At 53.5% G+C, this 19,271-nt stretch overlaps 1 protein-coding gene across 2 annotated transcripts in view; it reads right to left on the bottom strand.

Annotated features, from left to right (window-relative positions):
- Positions 1 to 3,755: 3,755 nt before the first annotated feature.
- The window catches only part of NCR3LG1 (natural killer cell cytotoxicity receptor 3 ligand 1), a 67,787-nt gene continuing 52,271 nt past the window's right edge, over positions 3,756 to 19,271 (bottom strand). For both annotated transcript variants that reach the window (XM_066583714.1, XM_066583715.1), the window contains 6 exons: positions 17,912 to 18,241; positions 13,836 to 14,147; positions 13,304 to 13,609; positions 11,490 to 11,804; positions 6,175 to 6,222; positions 3,756 to 5,388 (listed from right to left, as the gene is read on the bottom strand). In XM_066583714.1, coding sequence (XP_066439811.1) covers positions 5,081 to 5,388; positions 6,175 to 6,222; positions 11,490 to 11,804; positions 13,304 to 13,609; positions 13,836 to 14,147; positions 17,912 to 18,241 — 1,619 coding nt within the window. In that variant the 3' untranslated portion in view covers positions 3,756 to 5,080. The remainder of the gene's footprint in view (positions 5,389 to 6,174; positions 6,223 to 11,489; positions 11,805 to 13,303; positions 13,610 to 13,835; positions 14,148 to 17,911; positions 18,242 to 19,271) is intronic.

The raw sequence follows: 19,271 nt of genomic DNA, 5'->3' as shown, positions 1-19,271 counted from the left end.
CAGCCGTAATGGAGACCCCCCCCCTAGAGCGGCCCCAGCCGTAATGGTGACCCCCCCTAGAGCGGCCCCAGCCGTAATGGTGACCCCCCCCCCTAGAGCGGCCCCAGCCGTAATGGTGACCCCCCCCCTAGAGCGGCCCCAGCCGTAATGGAGACACCCCCCCCCCCCCTAGAGCGGCCCCAGCCGTAATGGAGACACCCCCCCCCCTAGAGCGGCCCCAGCCGTAATGGAGACACCCCCCCCCCCCCTAGAGCGGCCCCAGCCGTAATGGAGACACCCCCCCCCTAGAGCGTCCCCAGCCGTAATGGAGACCCCCCCCCCCTAGAGCGGCCCCAGCCGTAATGGAGACCCCCCCCCTAGAGCGGCCCCAGCCGTAATGGTGACCCCCCCCCTAGAGCGGCCCCAGCTATAATGGTGACCCCCTTCCCAGAGCGGCCCCAGCTATAATGGTGACCCCCCCCCAGAGTGGCGCCAGCTATAATGGTGACCCCCCCAGAGTGGCCCCAGCCGTAATGGTGACCCCCCCCCTAGAGCGGCCCCAGCCGTAATGGTGACCCCCCCTAGAGCGTCCCCAGCCGTAATTGAGACCCCCCCCCCCTAGAGCGGTCCCAGCCGTAATGGTGACCCCCACCCCAGAGCGGCCCCAGCCATAATGGTGACCCCCCCCCTCCCAGAGTGGCCCCAGCTATAACGGTGACCCCCCAGAGCGGCCCCAGCTATAATGGTGACCCCCTCCCCAGAGCGGCCCCAGCTGTAATGGTGACCCCGGCCCTAGAGCGGCCCCAGCTATAATGGTGACCCCGGCCCTATAGCGGCCCCAGTTATAATGGTGACACCCCCTAGAGCGGCCCCAGCAGTAATGGTGAGCGGCCCCAGCTGTAATGGTGACCCCCACCCCCCCTAGAGCGGCCCCAGCTGTAATGGTGAGCCCCCCCCCCCGAGCGGCCCAAGCTTTAATGGTGACCCCCCCCCTAGAGCGTCCCCAGCCGTAATGGAGACCCCCCCCCCCCCCGTAGAGCGGCCCCAGCCGTAATGGTGACCCCCACCCCAGAGCGGCCCCAGCCATAATGGTGACCCCCCCCCCCTCCCAGAGCGGCCCCAGCTATAACGGTGACCCCCCAGAGCGGCCCCAGCTATAATGGTGACCCCCTCCCCAGAGCGGCCCCAGCTATAATGGTGACCCCCCCCCCAGAGCGGCCCCAGCTATAATGGTGACCCCCTCCCCAGAGCGGCCCCAGCTGTAATGGTGACCCCGGCCCTAGAGCGGCCCCAGCTATAATGGTGACCCTGGCTCTATAGCGGCCCCAGTTATAATGGTGACCCCCCCAGAGCGGCCCCAGCAGTAATGGTGACCCCCCCCCCCCCCAGAGCGGCCCCAGCTGTAATGGTGACCCCCACCCCCCCTAGAGCGGCCCCAGCTGTAATGGTGAGTCCCCCCCCCCCCCCCAGAGCGGCCCCAGCTTTAATGGTGACGGGGGGGGGGGGGGGGTGTCGTGTGTCATACATACTTATAGATAGAGATGGGACGTGGCGGACGCTGCAGGGTGTCGGACACGGATGTAGCTGGTGCCGTCATACATACTCACATAGAGATGGGACGTGGCGGATGCTGCGGGGTGTTGGACACGGATGTAGCTGGTGCCATCATACATACTTATAGATAGAGATGCAACATGGTGGGGCCCCTCCGTAATGTTCTCTGTCTGTGGCATGCATTTGATGCGTTGTATGGTTGCAGGCATGAGAGGGTTAATGGCTGGTAATGGATTGTTATGTGTCTAACTTGTGGTCACATGAGTGTTCTGTATACGTTTTTGCAAGAATAGAATGCAATGCAAGTCAGTCCAGTCCAGTCCAGAAGACAGTAAGTCCGTGGAAGAAGTCTGCAGAGAGTCCATGAGATTGACGGCTGTGTAGAGAAATATGGAGGAAGCCGAGCGACTTCTTTACGCTTAGCCTGGCCTCATTCTACCCAGGAGACCTTGGGGCTTCTACTGGGTGTGGAGAGAAGGACAAACCACTTCGTGGCCAGCAGAAAACGAGAGTGAGTGTGGACCGTTAGAGAAGTGTGACGGGAGAGCGGTTCAACAGATAACTGGGACTGTGGATCATCCAGAGGCCCCAGAACCCTTCCTGTTGCACCGCGCCGACTTGTAGTTTCTGGACTAAGACTCTTTGTTTGGATTTGTGTTCAAGAGTTTGCAGTAAACAGACTGAACCGACTGTTCCCGGTTCTTGCTCAGAAAGTTGCCCTGTGTGTGGACTACTTTATTATGTCTGAAGGATCCACCGCAGAAGACGGAACAATGGCGTCACGAGTGACAACTGGACTTAAGGTAAGCCCTGATTACTGCCTCTGACCTGACCCAGCAATAACGTGTTCTGGTCCTGTAATACCCCCAGGGGAGGAGACGGTACAGCCCCGTGTCAAGGCCTTCTCTATCCCGCCATTTTCTTGGCTGTGAGCCTGCTCTTCGGACGTTGCGGCTGTCAGACACGGATGTAGCTGATGGCGTCATATATACTCAGGACTCTAGAAATAGACTCTTAGGCCTCATGTCCACGGGGAAAATCAGGCCCACTACGGATTCTCCATGGAGACACCGCAGCGGGTCCCTCCTGCCCCGCGGACATGGGCGCTGAAAAGAAGAATTAATAAGAATAACTTACCCGCAGCGGACCGGGCACCTCCTCTCTTCTTCATCACGGCCGGATCTTCTTTCTTCGGCCGGCGGATGTACTCGGCCCGTCGGCGGCGTGCCGGGCACATCCGCCGGCCTGAAGCAAGAAGATCCGGCCGTGAGGAAGAGAAGAGGTGCCCGGTCCGCTGCGGGTAAGTTATTCTTATTTTAGGTCTCCCCCACCCGCACAAAAATGGAGCTTGGCACGTTTTTTTTCATGCTCCGTTTTCTTTAATTCCCTTTTATTGACCACCCGCAGGTATTTATCTACCCGCGGGTGGTCAATGCATTCCTGGGATGCGGATCCGCATGCGGGTGATCCGCTGCAGATTTTAAATCCTATTTTGCTCGTGGACATGAGGCCTTAGGCTGCATTCACACAGGGCGGATTTGCCGCGGTTTTGCCGCAGCAGATCCGCCCGCGGCCGCTAATCTCGGGATTAGCCAGCCATGTGGATGAGATTACTCAGAAACCTCGTCCACACGGGACGGCTAATCCGCTGCGGTAAATCCGGTTGAAACCGCGGCTGCGGCCGCCGCAGCTGCGAAAGAAGCAGCATGTCTGTTTACTTTCGTTTTTTTGTTTATTTATGTTACGGCCGCGCTCTCCTCTATGGAAGAGCCGGCCGCAACGGAAAAGCATGCGGCCAAACCGCGAGATTTCCGACGAAAATACGCGCCCGTGTGAACCCAGCCTTAGTCAGACTCTGCAGGAGAACTACAGGTCCCAGCAGGGTAACGTTGTGTAAGAGAACGGGGTAAGGGGATGGGTGAGGGTCCTCAGTGCAGGACGGTTGTAGCTTCTGGTAAGGTCTTCCTGACATGACGCAGGGTTGTCATTAGTTTGCAGCTCTTGGTTGTCGGCCCCCCATCTGTGCTTCACACCCCCCCCCCCCCGCCCCCCCTCATTCATCATCTCTCATGGGGGCTGGAGCCAGTGACCCCGTCACATCCTGACCATACGCCATTGTACGTCTCAGTGATGGTGCAGGAGGTGGCGCCCTCAGCAGGTGGCTGGGGTAAGTAGAGCCCAACGAGAATGCATCAACATGGAAAAAATATGAGATTCTAAAAAATAATTACAAATGTTTAATTTAAAACTGCAGATAATTAGTATTATCAGAGCATAACAACCTGACCCATGAAAGCCACACAACAGCAGCGCCATAGAGGGCGATGACTCTGCGCGCGCTCCCACTGACCCAGCACCATAGAGGGCGATGACTCTGCGCGCGCTCCCACTGACCCAGCGCCATAGAGGGCGATGACTCTGCGCGCGCTCCCACTGACCCAGCGCCATAGAGGGCGATGACTCTGCGCTCGCTCCCACTGACCCAGCACCATAGAGGGCGATGACTCTGCGCGCGCTCCCACTGACCCAGCGCCATAGAGGGCGATGACTCTGCGCGCGCTCCCACTGACCCAGCGCCATAGAGGGCGATGACTCTGCGCTCGCTCCCACTGACCCAGCGCCATAGAGGGCGATGACTCTGCGCTCGCTCCCACTGACCCAGCGCCATAGAGGGCGATGACTCTGCGCTCGCTCCCACTGACCCAGCGCCATAGAGGGCGATGACTCTGCGCGCGCTCCCACTGACCCAGCACCATAGAGGGCGATGACTCTGCGCTCGCTCCCACTGACCCAGCACCATAAAGGGCGATGACTCTGCGCGCGCTCCCACTGACACAGCACCATAGAGGGCGATGACTCTGCGCGCGCTCCCACTGACACAGCACCATAGAGGGCGATGACTCTGCGCGCGCTCCCACTGACACAGCACCATAGAGGGCGATGACTCTGCGCTCGCTCCCACTGACCCAGCACCATAGACGGTGATGACTCTGCGCTCGCTCCCACTGACCCAGAACCGTAGACGGTGATGACTCTGCGCTCGTTCCCACTGACCCTAGAACCATAGACAGCGATGACTCTGCGCTCGCTCCCGCTGACCCTAGAACCATAGACAGCGATGACTCTGCGCTCGCTCCCACTGACCCAGAACCATAGACAGCGTTGACTCTGCGCTCGCTACCACTGACCCCAGAACCATAGACGGCGATGACTCTGCGCTCGCTACCACTGACCCAGCACCATAGAGGGCGATGACTCTGCGCTCGCTACCACTGACCCAGCACCATAGAGGGCGATGACTCTGCGCTCGCTACCACTGACCCAGCACCATAGACAGCGATGACTCTGCGCTCGCTCCCACTGACCCAGCACCATAGAGGGCGATGACTCTGCGCTCGCTCCCACTGACCCTAGAACCATAGACAGCGATGACTCTACGCTCGCTCCCACTGACTCCAGGACTACAGTAATGAATCGGTGCTCGCCCTCTCTGGCCCTAGGACTGTAGACGCTGATGAGTCTCGCTTCTATTGATTCCAGTTGGGCCTTATTGAAGCTTCAGAGTGAAATGCTCTTCTTGTGTCTGTAAGTTATAAGTCACCTCGCAGGTGATCATACAATCTCTGTCCGCCTCCTCCGCTTTGAAGGTGACGGTGGAGGAGCTGCCAGATCCGTCCTCCAGAGTCTTGTTCACTAGGCCACTGTCCATAGCAAACAGTCCTTTCCTCCAGGAGAAGTCCAAGCGTTCTGCATCACATCCATCGACATAACACGTAAGGGTGACGTTGCCTCCCACCCGCGGACCCTCTGTCAGGCACTGAATGCCTCTTGTTTTCACTGGTAGCCGACAACGTCCTGCGGGGAAAGAAGATGGCGGACAGTAAATTCTGGGGAGTCAACATTACATGGTATTATTACACAGCCTTCTCCGCAGGATCAGAGGATTCCAGATACTTGGGCAGTACGCCCGCGTTAGCCTATAGGACATCTGGGCGATCCCCCTGTGGGGCCATAATTAGGTAAGGAGGACGGAGGGACTTCCATTTACAGCAGACTGATATCTCCATTACAGAGAGACGTGGCCAGACGTCTCCAGAATGTAACCCAGATGTTTTGTGTTCTCCACTGTATGTGATCTACCGCCATACAGTGACTGATCTACACCGCGCCCGGCGCTTCTCAGTGTGATGGCGGATTGTTCTGGTAAACCCATCAATGGAGAACAAAACCCCCCACCATCTAGTGAGGTGACAAGACACAGCATGGGCAGGTGATCTCAGATCCATGCCAAATCCTACACAAAGCTAGACATGACCCTCTGAAGGACATGCGGCTACACAGACCACCAATGCCGTCCTCCAATAGGATACTTCACTTAGTCGATCTTCCCTGTAACAGACTCTTGGCTTCCACCTTCATCCCCATCTCCTTCTTCATACATACTAGACTGAGTATGTGGAAATGGTGAAATCTGTAACTGTCCATTGTGTGCCCACTTCTAGACCCTCATATCTGCCTACACAACAAGAGCTTACGATCCTGTCACTCCAGACTCCTGTCCATACATCGAGTTCAGGAAGTCTGATGGTGCTTACCGACCGCTGACACCGGAATCATTGACTCAACACAACCATGACTTACCGGAGTCTGGTCTGGAGATACATTGTTCAGGTTCATCTGAGGGCCTTCCTAATAACAGAGAGCAAAGTGTAAGAAGTGCTAATGTACATGAGTGAATAGTCACAGTCAACTGATCCACATGAGACCTATCTATAGGGGAGCCGTATGGAGAGAGCACCATCCATAATCTATAGAGGAGCCATATGGAGAGAGCACCATCCATAATCTATAGAGGAGCCGTAGGGAGAGAACACCATCTATAATCTATAGGGGAGCCGAATGGAGAGAGCACCATCCATAATCTATAGAGGAGCCGTATGGAGCGAGCACCATCCATAATCTATAGAGGAGCCGTATGGAGCGAGCACCATCCATAATCTATAGGGGAGCCGTATGGAGAGAGCACCATCCATAATCTATAGGGGAGCCGTATGGAGCGAGCACCATCCATAATCTATAGAGGAGCCGTATGGAGCGAGCACCATCCATAATCTATAGGGGAGCCGTATGGAGAGAGCACCATCCATAATCTATAGAGGAGCCGTATGGAGAGAACACCATCTATAATCTATAGGGGAGCCGAATGGAGAGAGCACCATCCATAATCTATAGGGGAGCCGTATGGAGAGAACACCATCTATAATCTATAGGGGAGCCGAATGGAGAGAGCACCATCCATAATCTATAGGGGAGCCGTATGGAGAGAGCACCATCCATAATCTATAGAGGAGCCGTATGGAGAGAGCACCATCCATAATCTATAGAGGAGCCGTATGGAGAGAACACCATCTATAATCTATAGGGGAGCCGAATGGAGAGAGCACCATCCATAATCTATAGGGGAGCCGTATGGAGAGAGCACCATCCATATTCTATAGGGGAGCCGTATGGAGAGAGCACCATCCATAATCTATAGAGGAGCCGTATGGAGCGAGCAACATCCATATTCTATAGGGGAGCCGTATGGAGAGAGCACCATCCATAATCTATAGGGGAGCCGTATGGAGCGAGCACCATCCATAATCTATAGAGGAGCCGTATGGAGTGAGCACCATCCATAATCTATAGAGGAGCCGTATGGAGAGAGCACCATCCATAATCTATAGGGGAGCCGTATGGAGAGAGCACCATCCATAATCTATAGGGGAGCCGTATGGAGAGAGCACCATCCATAATCTATAGGGGAGCCGTATGGAGAGAGCACCATCCATAATCTATAGAGGAGCCGTATGGAGAGAGCACCATCCATAATCTATAGAGGAGCCGTATGGAGAGAGCACCATCCATAATCTATAGAGGAGCCGTATGGAGCGAGCACCATCCACAATCTATAGGGGAGCCGAATGGAGAGAGCACCATCCATAATCTATATAGGAGCCGTATGGAGAGAACACCATCTATAATCTATAGAGGAGCCGTATGGAGCGAGCACCATCCATAATCTATAGGGGAGCCGTATGGAGAGAGCACCATCCATAATCTATAGGGGAGCCGTATGGAGAGAACACCATCCATAATCTATAGAGGAGCCGTATGGAGAGAGCACCATCCATAATCTATAGGGGATCCATATGGAGAGAGCACCATCCATAATCTATAGAGGAGCCGTATGGAGAGAACACCATCTATAATCTATAGAGGAGCCGTATGGAGCGAGCACCATCCATAATCTATAGGGGAGCCGTATGGAGAGAGCACCATCCATAATCTATAGGGGAGCCGTATGGAGAGAACACCATCCATAATCTATAGAGGAGCCGTATGGAGAGAGCACCATCCATAATCTATAGGGGAGCCGTATGGAGAGAGCACCATCCATAATCTATAGAGGAGCCGTATGGAGAGAACACCATCTATAATCTATAGAGGAGCCGTATGGAGCGAGCACCATCCATAATCTATAGGGGAGCCGTATGGAGAGAAGACCATCCATAATCTATAGAGGAGCCGTATGGAGAGAGCACCATCCATAATCTATAGAGGAGCCGTATGGAGAGAGCACCATCCATAATCTATAGAGGAGCCGAATGGAGAGAGCACCATCCATAATCTATAGGGGAGCCGTATGGAGAGAGCACCATCCATAATCTATAGAGGATCCGTATGGAGAGAGCACCATCCATAATCTATAGAGGAGCCGTATGGAGAGAACACCATCTATAATCTATAGGGGAGCCGAATGGAGAGAGCACCATCCATAATCTATAGGGGAGCCGTATGGAGAGAGCACCATCCATAATCTATAGAGGATCCGTATGGAGAGAGCACCATCCATAATCTATAGAGGAGCCGTATGGAGAGAACACCATCTATAATCTATAGGGGAGCCGAATGGAGAGAGCACCATCCATAATCTATAGGGGAGCCGTATGGGGAGAGCACCATCCATAATCTATAGGGGAGCCGTATGGAGAGAGCACCATCCATAATCTATAGAGGAGCCGTATGGAGAGAACACCATCTATAATCTATAGGGGAGCCGAATGGAGAGAGCACCATCCATAATCTATAGGGGAGCCGTATGGAGAGAGCACCATCCATAATCTATAGGGGAGCCGTATGGAGAGAGCACCATCCATAATCTATAGGGGAGCCGTATGGAGAGAGCACCATCCATAATCTATAGAGGAGCCGTATGGAGAGAGCACCATCCATAATCTATAGGGAAGCCGTATGGAGAGAGCACCATCCATAATCTATAGGGGAGCCGTATGGAGAGAGCACCATCCATAATCTATAGAGGAGCCGTATGGAGACAGCACCATCCATAATCTATAGAGGAGCCGTATGGAGACAGCACCATCCATAATCTATAGAGGAGCCGTATGGAGAGAGCACCATCCATAATCTATAGGGAAGCCGTATGGAGAGAGCACCATCCATAATCTATAGGGGAGCCGTATGGAGAGAGCACCATCCATAATCTATAGAGGAGCCGTATGGAGACAGCACCATCCATAATCTATAGAGGAGCCGTATGGAGACAGCACCATCCATAATCTATAGAGGAGCCGTATGGAGAGAGCACCATCCATAATCTATAGCGGAGCCGTATGGAGAGAGCACCATCCATAATCTATAGAGGAGCCGTATGGAGAGAACACCATTCATAATCTACAGAGGAGCCGTATGGAGAGAGCACCATCCATAATCTATAGAGGAGCCGTATGAAGAGAGCACCATCCATAATCTATAGAGGAGCCGTATCGAGAGAGCACCATCCATAATCTATAGGGGAGCCGTATGGAGAGAGCACCATCCATAATCTATAGAGGAGCTGTGTGGAGCAAGCACCATCCATAATCTATAGAGGAGCCGTATGGAGAGAGCACCATCCATAATCTATAGGGGAGCCGTATGGAGAGAGCACCATCCATAATCTATAGAGGAGCAGTATGGAGAGAGCACCATCCATAATCTATAGGGGAGCCGTATGGAGAGAAGACCATCCATAATCTATAGAGGAGCCGTATGGAGAGAGCACCATCCATGATCTATAGAGGAGCCGTATGGAGAGAGCACCATCCATAATCTATAGAGGAGCCGTATGGAGAGAGCACCATCCATAATCTATAGGGGAGCCGTATGGAGAGAGCACCATCCATAATCTATAGAGGAGCTGTGTGGAGCAAGCACCATCCATAATCTATAGAGGAGCCGTATGGAGAGAGCACCATCCATAATCTATAGAGGAGCTGTGTGGAGCAAGCACCATCCATAATCTATAGATGAGCCCTATGGAGAGAGCACCATCCATAATCTATAGAGGAGCCCTATGGAGAGAGCACCATCCATAATCTATTGAGGAGCCGTATGGAGAGAGCACCATCCATAATCTATAGAGGAGCCGTATGGAGAGAACACCATCTATAATCTATAGAGGAGCCCTATGGAGAGAGCACCATGCATAATCTATAGAGGAGCCGTATGGAGAGAGCACCATCCATAATCTATAGAGGAGCCGTATGGAGAGAGCACCATCCATAATCTATAGAGGAGCCGCATGGAGAGAGCACCATCCATAATCTATAGAGGAGCCGTATGGAGAGAGCACCATCCATAATCTATAGGGGAGCCATATGGAGAGAACACCATCCATAATCTATAGAGGAGCTGTATGGAGCGAGCACCATCTATAATCTATAGAGGAGCCCTATGGAGAGAGCACCATCCATAATCTATAGAGGAGCCGTATGGAGCGAGCACCATCTATAATCTATAGAGGAGCCCTATGGAGAGAGCACCATCCATAATCTATAGAGGAGCCGTATGAAGAGAGCACCATCCATAATCTATAGGGGAGCCGTATGGAGCGAGCACCATCTATAATCTATAGAGGAGCCCTATGGAGAGAGCACCATCCATAATCTATAGAGGAGCCGTATGGAGCGAGCACCATCCATAATCTATAGGGGAGCCGTATGGAGAGAGCACCATCCATAATCTATAGAGGAGCCGTATGGAGAAAACACCATCTATAATCTATAGGGGAGCCGTATGAAGAGAGCACCATCCATAATCTATAGGGGAGCCGTATGGAGCGAGCACCATCTATAATCTATAGAGGAGCCCTATGGAGAGAGCACCATCCATAATCTATAGAGGAGCCGTATGGAGCGAGCACCATCTATAATCTATAGAGGAGCCCTATGGAGAGAGCACCATCCATAATCTATAGAGGAGCTGTATGGAGCGAGCACCATCCATATTTATAGAGGAGCCAAATAGAGTGAGCACTGTCCATAGTCTACAGGGGACCTATAGAGGAGCTGTATGGAGAAAGCACTATCCATAATCCATAGAGGAGCCTATGGAGGGAGCACCATCCATAATCTACAGGAAACCTATAGAGGAGCCGTATGGAGTGAGCAGCGACCATAATCTATGGAGGAGCCGTATGGAGCGAGCACCATCCATAATCTATAGGGGAGCCGTATGGCGTGAGCAGCGACCATAATCTATGGAGGAGCCTATGGAGCGAGCACCATCGATCTGAACATACAGCGCACTTCTAGATCATGGGGGAAATATATGAAGAGCAGCATCTCAAATGACAGCCCTACGTCTTAATCTTATCTACCTCCTCACATCTCAGCTCCCCCTTGTGTTTGCACAGAAGGTCAGATTTGGGGTACATTTCTTGTATGACACCAGGATTTGATACAAGTGTGTCGTTGTGGGGTATCCGTGATCGCTCCCACACAAGCTGTGGCTCCTCTTCGTGAAAGTCGCGGACAGCAGTGTAGCGCAACTCTTGCCCAAACTCTGTGACTTTTGTACTCTAGAAACGGTCATAAAAAGCTTTGTGTATTTGTAGCCTGTGAGCAGCGACCTACCTGCGAGGCGCAGCGTATACGACTGACCGTGCACCTTCTTGGTGACGGAATGTGTCGCCTCGCAGCGGACGGACGCCTCATGGTCCCCATGCTGGGGAGTGAACCTCAGGGTGCTGGAGCAAGTTAGCAGAAAGTCCTTTCCAAGCTGCGGATCTGATGTGACGACGGCGGCGCTGGGAAACGGCTGGAAGCCTTTATACCACTTCACTCGGATGTCTGTCGAGAATCCGGATATGGCGACTGTGAACTTGGCTTCCTTCCCCGCGACCGCTCTCTCCGGCTGCACGGTAATGACCGAAAACCTTGGTGCTTGATCTGTAACAAGATAGAGAAGATTACTACAGTGAGGAGACGTCCCCGTAACCCTCAGGCGTCCGTGCGCCAAAGACATCATCCAGCAGTCCGGGCGATGCAACACGCAGCGAGGAGACGTCCCTGTAACCCTCAGGCGTCCGTGCGCCATAGACGTGATCCAGCAGTCCGGGCGATGCTACACGCAGCGAGGAGACGTCCCCGTAACCCTCAGGCGTCTGTGCGCCAAAGACGTCATCCAGCAGTCCGGGCGATGCTACACGCAGCGAGGAGACGTCCCCGTAACCCTCAGGCGTCCGTGCGCCAAAGACGTCACTCTGGATGATGCTACACGCAGCGAGGAGACGTCCCCGTAACCCTCAGGCGTCCGTGCGCCAAAGACGTCACTCTGGATGATGCTACACGCAGCGAGGAGACGTCCCCGTAACCCTCAGGCGTCCGTGCGCCAAAGACGTCACTCTGGATGATGCTACACGCAGCGAGGAGACGTCCCTGTAACCCTCAGGCGTCTGTGCGCCAAAGACGTCATCCAGCAGTCCGGGCGATGCTACACGCAGCGAGGAGACGTCCCTGTAACCCTCAGGCGTCCGTGCGCCAAAGACGTCACTCTGGATGATGCTACACGCAGCGAGGAGACGTCCCCGTAACCCTCAGGCGTCCGTGCGCCAAAGACGTCACTCTGGATGATGCTACACGCAGCGAGGAGACGTCCCCGTAACCCTCAGGCGTCCGTGCGCCAAAGACGTCACTCTGGATGATGTTACACGCAGCGAGGAGACGTCCCTGTAACCCTCAGGCGTCTGTGCGCCATAGACGTGATCCAGCAGTCCGGGCGATGCTACACGCAGCGAGGAGACGTCCCCGTAACCCTCAGGCGTCCGTGCGCCATAGACGTCATCCAGCAGTCCGGGCGATGCTACACGCAGCGCTCACACTCATCTCACTGCCCCGACAGGAGCGCCATTTACACATGGAGTGAAGTCCCATTACAATGACCACCAGCCACCATCCAGGGTGGCCACTGTGGGGCAGTAGGTTGGTTGGGAGTGACTCAGGAAGGTGCAGGTAGGTGGTCTCAGGTATCTGGGGCCGTGCTGACTGCAGTGCTGGAGGATCCATAGGTAGTGCACAATGATTAAGGTGGTCCAAGTCTGGTAATGAGGGGGCACGGAGTACTTGGGGGTCTCAGACGCACACTTTTACCCCTTTCGGACATTTCTAGCTGTATGATGTGTTGCATTGTCCTGCTGGAAGCCCCCACCTGCCGCGGGGAGACAATCAGCATGTATGGGTGGACGCGATCTACAGGGATGGGTTCAGATTGCCTTCCATACGGATGAGCGCCCAGAGAACGCCACGACCAGAATGCTGCCGCCACCCTCTGGTGTTCTCATCTACCACACTGCATTGAACAGGTAATGGCCGTCTTGTTTGGCAGCCTGATGCCATCATGCAGTTGGTATGCGCCGGCGCCTCTTTACCCCCTCACAACCGTTTCTTACCCAGGAGCGCCAAGTAATGGTTTTTCTTGATGGGCGATGCCATGTCGTTGTGCTTCACAGAGCAGGCATAGGCTTTGGCGTAGTCCAGCGCTGTAGGCGTGATCCGTAGCGAGCAGTATAGTGCGCCGTCCTTCTTCGTGATTCGCGGCTCGGCTCCTTGCCCCTCCTCCAGAGGTTTCTCGCCCTTCAGCCACCTGACCACCACATCTTGAGGATTGGAGGTGGTCACCTTGCAGTGCAGAGTGACCGGCCGGCCATAGCTGGGCTCACGCGGCTCGCTGATGATGTCACCAAGGACTGGGAACCCTGCGGAGACATTTCAGGTCAAGTGACTGATGGAAATCTACGTTGCACTCACCTGTGATGCCTTGGGGGTCTGATCAGGCTGCCGGGGTCCCACTGACTCCCCCACAAGCACACCACGCACGTTACAGCTGTTGCACATGACACCCCCAGGACTACAACCCCCATTGTGTAAAGGGTTACTATCAGTGGCCCCAGCAGGAAAGCCCTCTGAACGCTCGGTAATCACCTTCCAGCAGCAACCGGAACCTTCTATCAATAGTCTTTCCGCAGTGCAGCATCTCCATACGGAACTCCTCCTCGTGGTGTCCGGCGTCCGCCACAAAGCTCAGCTGCACGCTTCCGCCAAACATCCCGGACGCTGCGTCTTCCTCTAAGCTCTCCCCGCACATGCTTCCTGGCATCAGACTTGTACCCTTATACCAATGGACAACCAAAGTGTTGGGGTACAACCGGCTGACGTCACAGGACAAGGCCACCAAGTCACCGCTGTGACAAGTCGGAGCGGCGGAACGAATATCCGACACGGCCGGCTCAGAAACTGCAAGACAGAAGATACCATTACATATACAGTGTGGGGTCAGCGACGCGCGGCACATGTTGTATAGGGGCAGTGACCTCTGACATACAGGAACGTCATACTACACTATGGAGTGCGGCTTCTGATTGTGATTGGCTCTACAGTCAAGATGTACGGCACAAACACTCATTGTACCGCTCTCCACCATGCTTCACTGCTGCCTGCAGACACTCATTGTTGTACCTCTCTCCACCATGCTTCACTGCTGCGCTGCCTGCAGACACTCATTATTGTACCACTCTCCCCCATGCTTCACTGCGGCCTGCAGACACTCAGTATTGTACCGCTCTCCATGCTTCACTGCTGCCTGCAGGCACTCATTATTGTACCGCTCTCCACCATGCTTCACTGCTGCCTTCAGCACTCCTTATTGTACCGCTCTCCACCATGCTTCACTGCTGCCTGCAGACACTCATTGTACCACTCTCCTCCACGCCTCACTACTGCCCGCAGACACTCATTATTGTACCACTCTCCCCCATGCTTTCCTGCTTCCTGCAGCCACTCATTATTGTACCTCTGTTCACCATGCTTCACTAAAACCTGCAGACACTCATTGTTGTACCGCTCTCCGCCATGCTTCACTGCTGCCTGCAGACACTCATTACTGTACTGCTCCCCACCATGCTTCACTGCTTCCCTCAGACACTCATTACTGTACTGCTCTTCTCCACGCCTCGCTACTGCCTGCAGACACTCATTATTGTACCGCTCTCCACGATGCTTCACTGCTGACTACAGACACTCATTATTGTACCGCTCTCCCCCATGCTTTCCTGCTTCCTGCAGCCACTCATTATTGTACCTCTGTTCACCATGCTTCACTAAAACCTGCAGACACTCATTGTTGTACCGCTCTCCGCCATGCTTCACTGCTGCCTGCAGACACTCATTACTGTACTGCTCCCCACCATGCTTCACTGCTTCCCTCAGACACTCATTATTGTACTGCTCTTCTCCACGCCTCACTACTGCCTGCAGACACTCATTATTGTACCGCTCTCCACCATGCTTCACTGCTGCCTGCAGACACTAATTGTACGCTCTCCACCATGCTTCACTGCTACCTGCAGACACTCATTGTACGGCTCTCCACCATGCTTCACTGCTGCCTGCAGACACTCATTGTACCACTCTCCTCCACGCCTCACTACTGCCCGCAGACACTCATTATTGTACCGCTCTCCCCCATGTTTTCCTGCTTCCTGCAGCCACTCATTATTGTACCTCTGTTCACCATGCTTCACTACAACCTGCAGACACTCATTGTTGTACCACTCTCCACCATGCTACACTGCTGCCTGCAGACACTCATTATTGTACCGCTCTCCACGATGCTTCACTGCTGACTACAGACACTCATTATTGTACTGCTCTCCACCATGCTTCACTGCTGCCTGCAGACACTCATTATTGTACTGCTCTTCTCCACGCCTCGCTACTGCCTGCAGACACTCATTATTGTACCGCTCTCCACCATGCTTCACTGCTGCTTGCAGACACTCATTGTACCGCTCTCCACCATGCTTCACTGCTGCCTGCAGACACTCATTGTACCGCTCTCCACCATGCTTCACTGCTGCCTGCAGACACTCATTGTACCGCTCTCCACCATGCTTCACTGATGCCTGCAGACACTCATTGTACGCTCTCCACCATGCTTCACTGCTGCCTGCAGACACTCATTGTACGCTCTCCACCATGCTTCACTGCTGCCTGCAGACACTCATTGTACTGCTCTCCACCATGCTACACTGCTGCCTGCAGACACTCATTGTACTGCTCTCCACCATGCTTCACTGCTGCCTGCAGACACTCATTGTACTGCTCTCCACCATGCTTCACTGCTACCTGCAGACACTCATTGTACTGCTCTCCACCATGCTTCACTGCTACCTGCAGACACTCATTGTACTGCTCTCCACCATGCTTCACTGCGGCCTGCAGACACTCATTGTACTGCTCTCCACCATGCTTCACTGCTGCCTGCAGACACTCATTGTACTGCTCTCCACCATGCTTCACTGCTGCCTGCAGACACTCATTGTACTGCTCTCCACCATGCTTCACTGCTGCCTGCAGACACTCATTGTACTGCTCTCCACCATGCTTCACTGCTGCCTGCAGACACTCATTGTACTGCTCTCCACCATGCTTCACTGCTGCCTGCAGACACTCATTATTGTACTGCTCTCCACGATGCTTCACTGCTACCTGTAGACACTCATTATTGTACCGCTCTCCACCATGCTTCACTGCTTCCCTCAGACACTCACTATTGTACTGCTCTCCACGATGCTTCACTGCTGCCTGCAGACACTCATTATTGTACCGCTCTCCACCATGCTTCACTGCTTCCCTCAGACACTCACTATTGTACTGCTCTCTCCACCATGCTTCACTGCGGCCTGCAGACACTCATTATTGTACTGCTCTCCACGATGCTTCACTGCTGCCTGCAGACACTCATTATTGTACCGCTCTCCACCATGCTTCACTGCTTCCCTCAGACACTCACTATTGTACTGCTCTCTCCACCATGCTTCACTGCTGCCTGCAGACACTCATTATTGTACCGCTCTCCCCATGCTTCACTGTGTAAAGTGGCTGAGGCTTCCAATCAAGAACACCCAGAAAGACGGCCAGTGAGCGCACAAACGGTCAGGAAACCGATCCAGAAGGGAAACTGGTACAGGAGAAACCTAGAACTGGTGGTCTGCGTGGCGTTTGTGAATTGTGCATCCTGTTCACATTTGTAATGCCCACTGATAGAATTCCAAGCGCAGGTAAAGGTCCTTATACATAGGACAATGGTGCTAGAGCATCGGCAGTCCCAGCGATGACACTCCTCCGCTGGTCATCAGTCAGTGAATGGAGGGGGGGCAGCCGGGGATTATTCCAGCCCGCCTGCAGTCATCAGGCAGGCCTTTATAGATGAATGACGCAGCAGCCGACCAAGAAGGATTTTCAGGTCTGCGTGAAAGATGCCAATTATTGTGTCACTGCACCTGTCTAAACGGGTAATTATCATACAGATCACTCAATCTAACGAGCCATTCGCAAGTGTAAAAGGGCCTTCAGGGTCATCTTCTGTTGTAGCTGCAGTTTGTATGGCCACCACTCGTGTGCCTTGAGGGCAGTTGGGCGGCTCCAGTGGCCCTTCCGGTGGGCTCTTCATGAAGAGGACTGACACACCTGGGGACCCAGCAGTTCTCGGTTAGTCCCTGACCAGTTTCCCTTCTGGATCGGTTTCCTGGCCGTTCTTGCGTTCACCGGCCGTCTTCCTGTGTGTTCTTGATTTTAGGCCTGGGCCACCTTACGTGAACGTCTCTCATCGGTCATCAGGAGGACTTCAGTTCTTCTGGATTATTAATGGCATCCTCCGACAAGACTCGATTAGGGTTTTCCATTTCACATAGCAATGATGACATGTTAAGTATTAATAAAGTTATTAAGTTGAAAACAGTTGCAGTTGTTGCAAAAATGACCGCCCCAACCACTGTGATTAAATTGTGCTGCTAAATCATGCATCCAGTCACTCCCTTCCAGTAAAGCGTCCTAGGTTAGATCCAAGACGCCTGCCCCCAATATGGCCGCCAGGCCCTACCAGAGTGCCAAAGCTCCAAGTGTTCTACTTTATCTGTTGTCATTTAGAAGATATTCGGGGTGGCCCTGACTTGTGAATCGCCCTGTACTTGTAGAATGTTGATGTGTCTGGCACTCACCCAGATCGTCCAGGGTCCACACTGCGGTCCTCGGGGCCCCGCTGCTTGGATGTTTCACTTCACATATGAAGGTCTTTCTCAGATCTTGCAGGGTTGGGCAGTGAGTCATTGTGCTGGTAACATGGTACCGGCCGGACGGGTCAGGGAGGGCATCGTTGGTGTCAGAGGGCAGTATCTGGCCATCCCTTGTGTGCCAGGTAACCTCTATAGGTGCCGCCGGGAAAAATGAACAGATCTTACAAGACAGCTTCATCGTCTTCCCCACGTAGACCTTGCCCCCGCTGTGGACCTCGTCCTGGGTCTGCTTTATGGAAGCCAACTCAGGAACAGCTGAGGGGACATCAGAGCAGAAAACAGTCATCTGGTTTTAGTCAATGACATCAGGCCTATTTCTAGAACGCGAGGCCGACTCGAAGTACTGTCTGCAACATGTTATCTACTGGAGCCTCTGCGAAGGTTACATCGAGTCCTTCCCCAACTAATGTGACATAGTAACATCTATATACATACATACATACATACATGTGAAAACCCTGACTGACTGGCCACTAGTCTCTAACTTCCCGATGTCGTACAAACATGGAATTTGGGATGATCATGCTTTAGGTTCTATATAGGAAAAGTAAAGGGGTCACAACTCGATTATTCAATGCTAAGCTTAAAGTAAGTGCACCCCTATGTAATGTAACTTCTTGGTGTCGTTAAAGCGTGATATGTGACACGACCATTTTTTAGGTCCTGAATGCGGAGAGTGGGAGGGGGGGGCATTCTGCAGAGGGACATGGGTACATGCAGCCTGAGGAGAATCTAACGCTCCTCTATGTGTATACAGATTTGATTCCTCAGTTCCTCTGAAGTAACCACCACTTCATAAAATCTTCCATGCGAACAAACACCTGCATTAAATTAACTCGGGCAAGGCCGGGTACATCAGCTAGTAGTGTATAAGGCCGCCTACAGATGGCCGAGTCGGATCCTGCTGCAAGAATTCTCGCAGCGGGACCCGACCCCGCCCATGCAGAGACCAGTGCTGCTCTCACCTTCTCCCATGGCTCTGCCTCTCTGATGTGCCAGCTGGCGTTCAGCTGGCGCATGCGCAGACCGGAGCCGGCGGGCCAGGAGTGACATTTCTGTGCAGGCCTCTGCGAGACACGCACAGAAATAGAGCATGCTGCGGATTGGTTTCCGTGTGTGATTTCACGCGGACAAATCGCGTCCGTCTGCCTGGAATGGCGTTTTTGAATGCAATCCTATGGCAGCGGGCACGAGCGGAAATTCTGCTGGTCCGGGAGTGGTAACTCCCCCCTGGTGAACCAGGAACGGAGGGTTCGTCGTTGGCTCGATAGGTAATATAATTTGA

This window comes from Eleutherodactylus coqui, chromosome 11 (assembly GCF_035609145.1).
Source record: "Eleutherodactylus coqui strain aEleCoq1 chromosome 11, aEleCoq1.hap1, whole genome shotgun sequence".
Taxonomy (NCBI): Eukaryota; Metazoa; Chordata; class Amphibia; order Anura; family Eleutherodactylidae; genus Eleutherodactylus; species Eleutherodactylus coqui.
The sequence above is the reverse complement of the archived record's forward strand: the minus strand, read 5'-3'. Positions and strand labels throughout refer to the sequence as shown.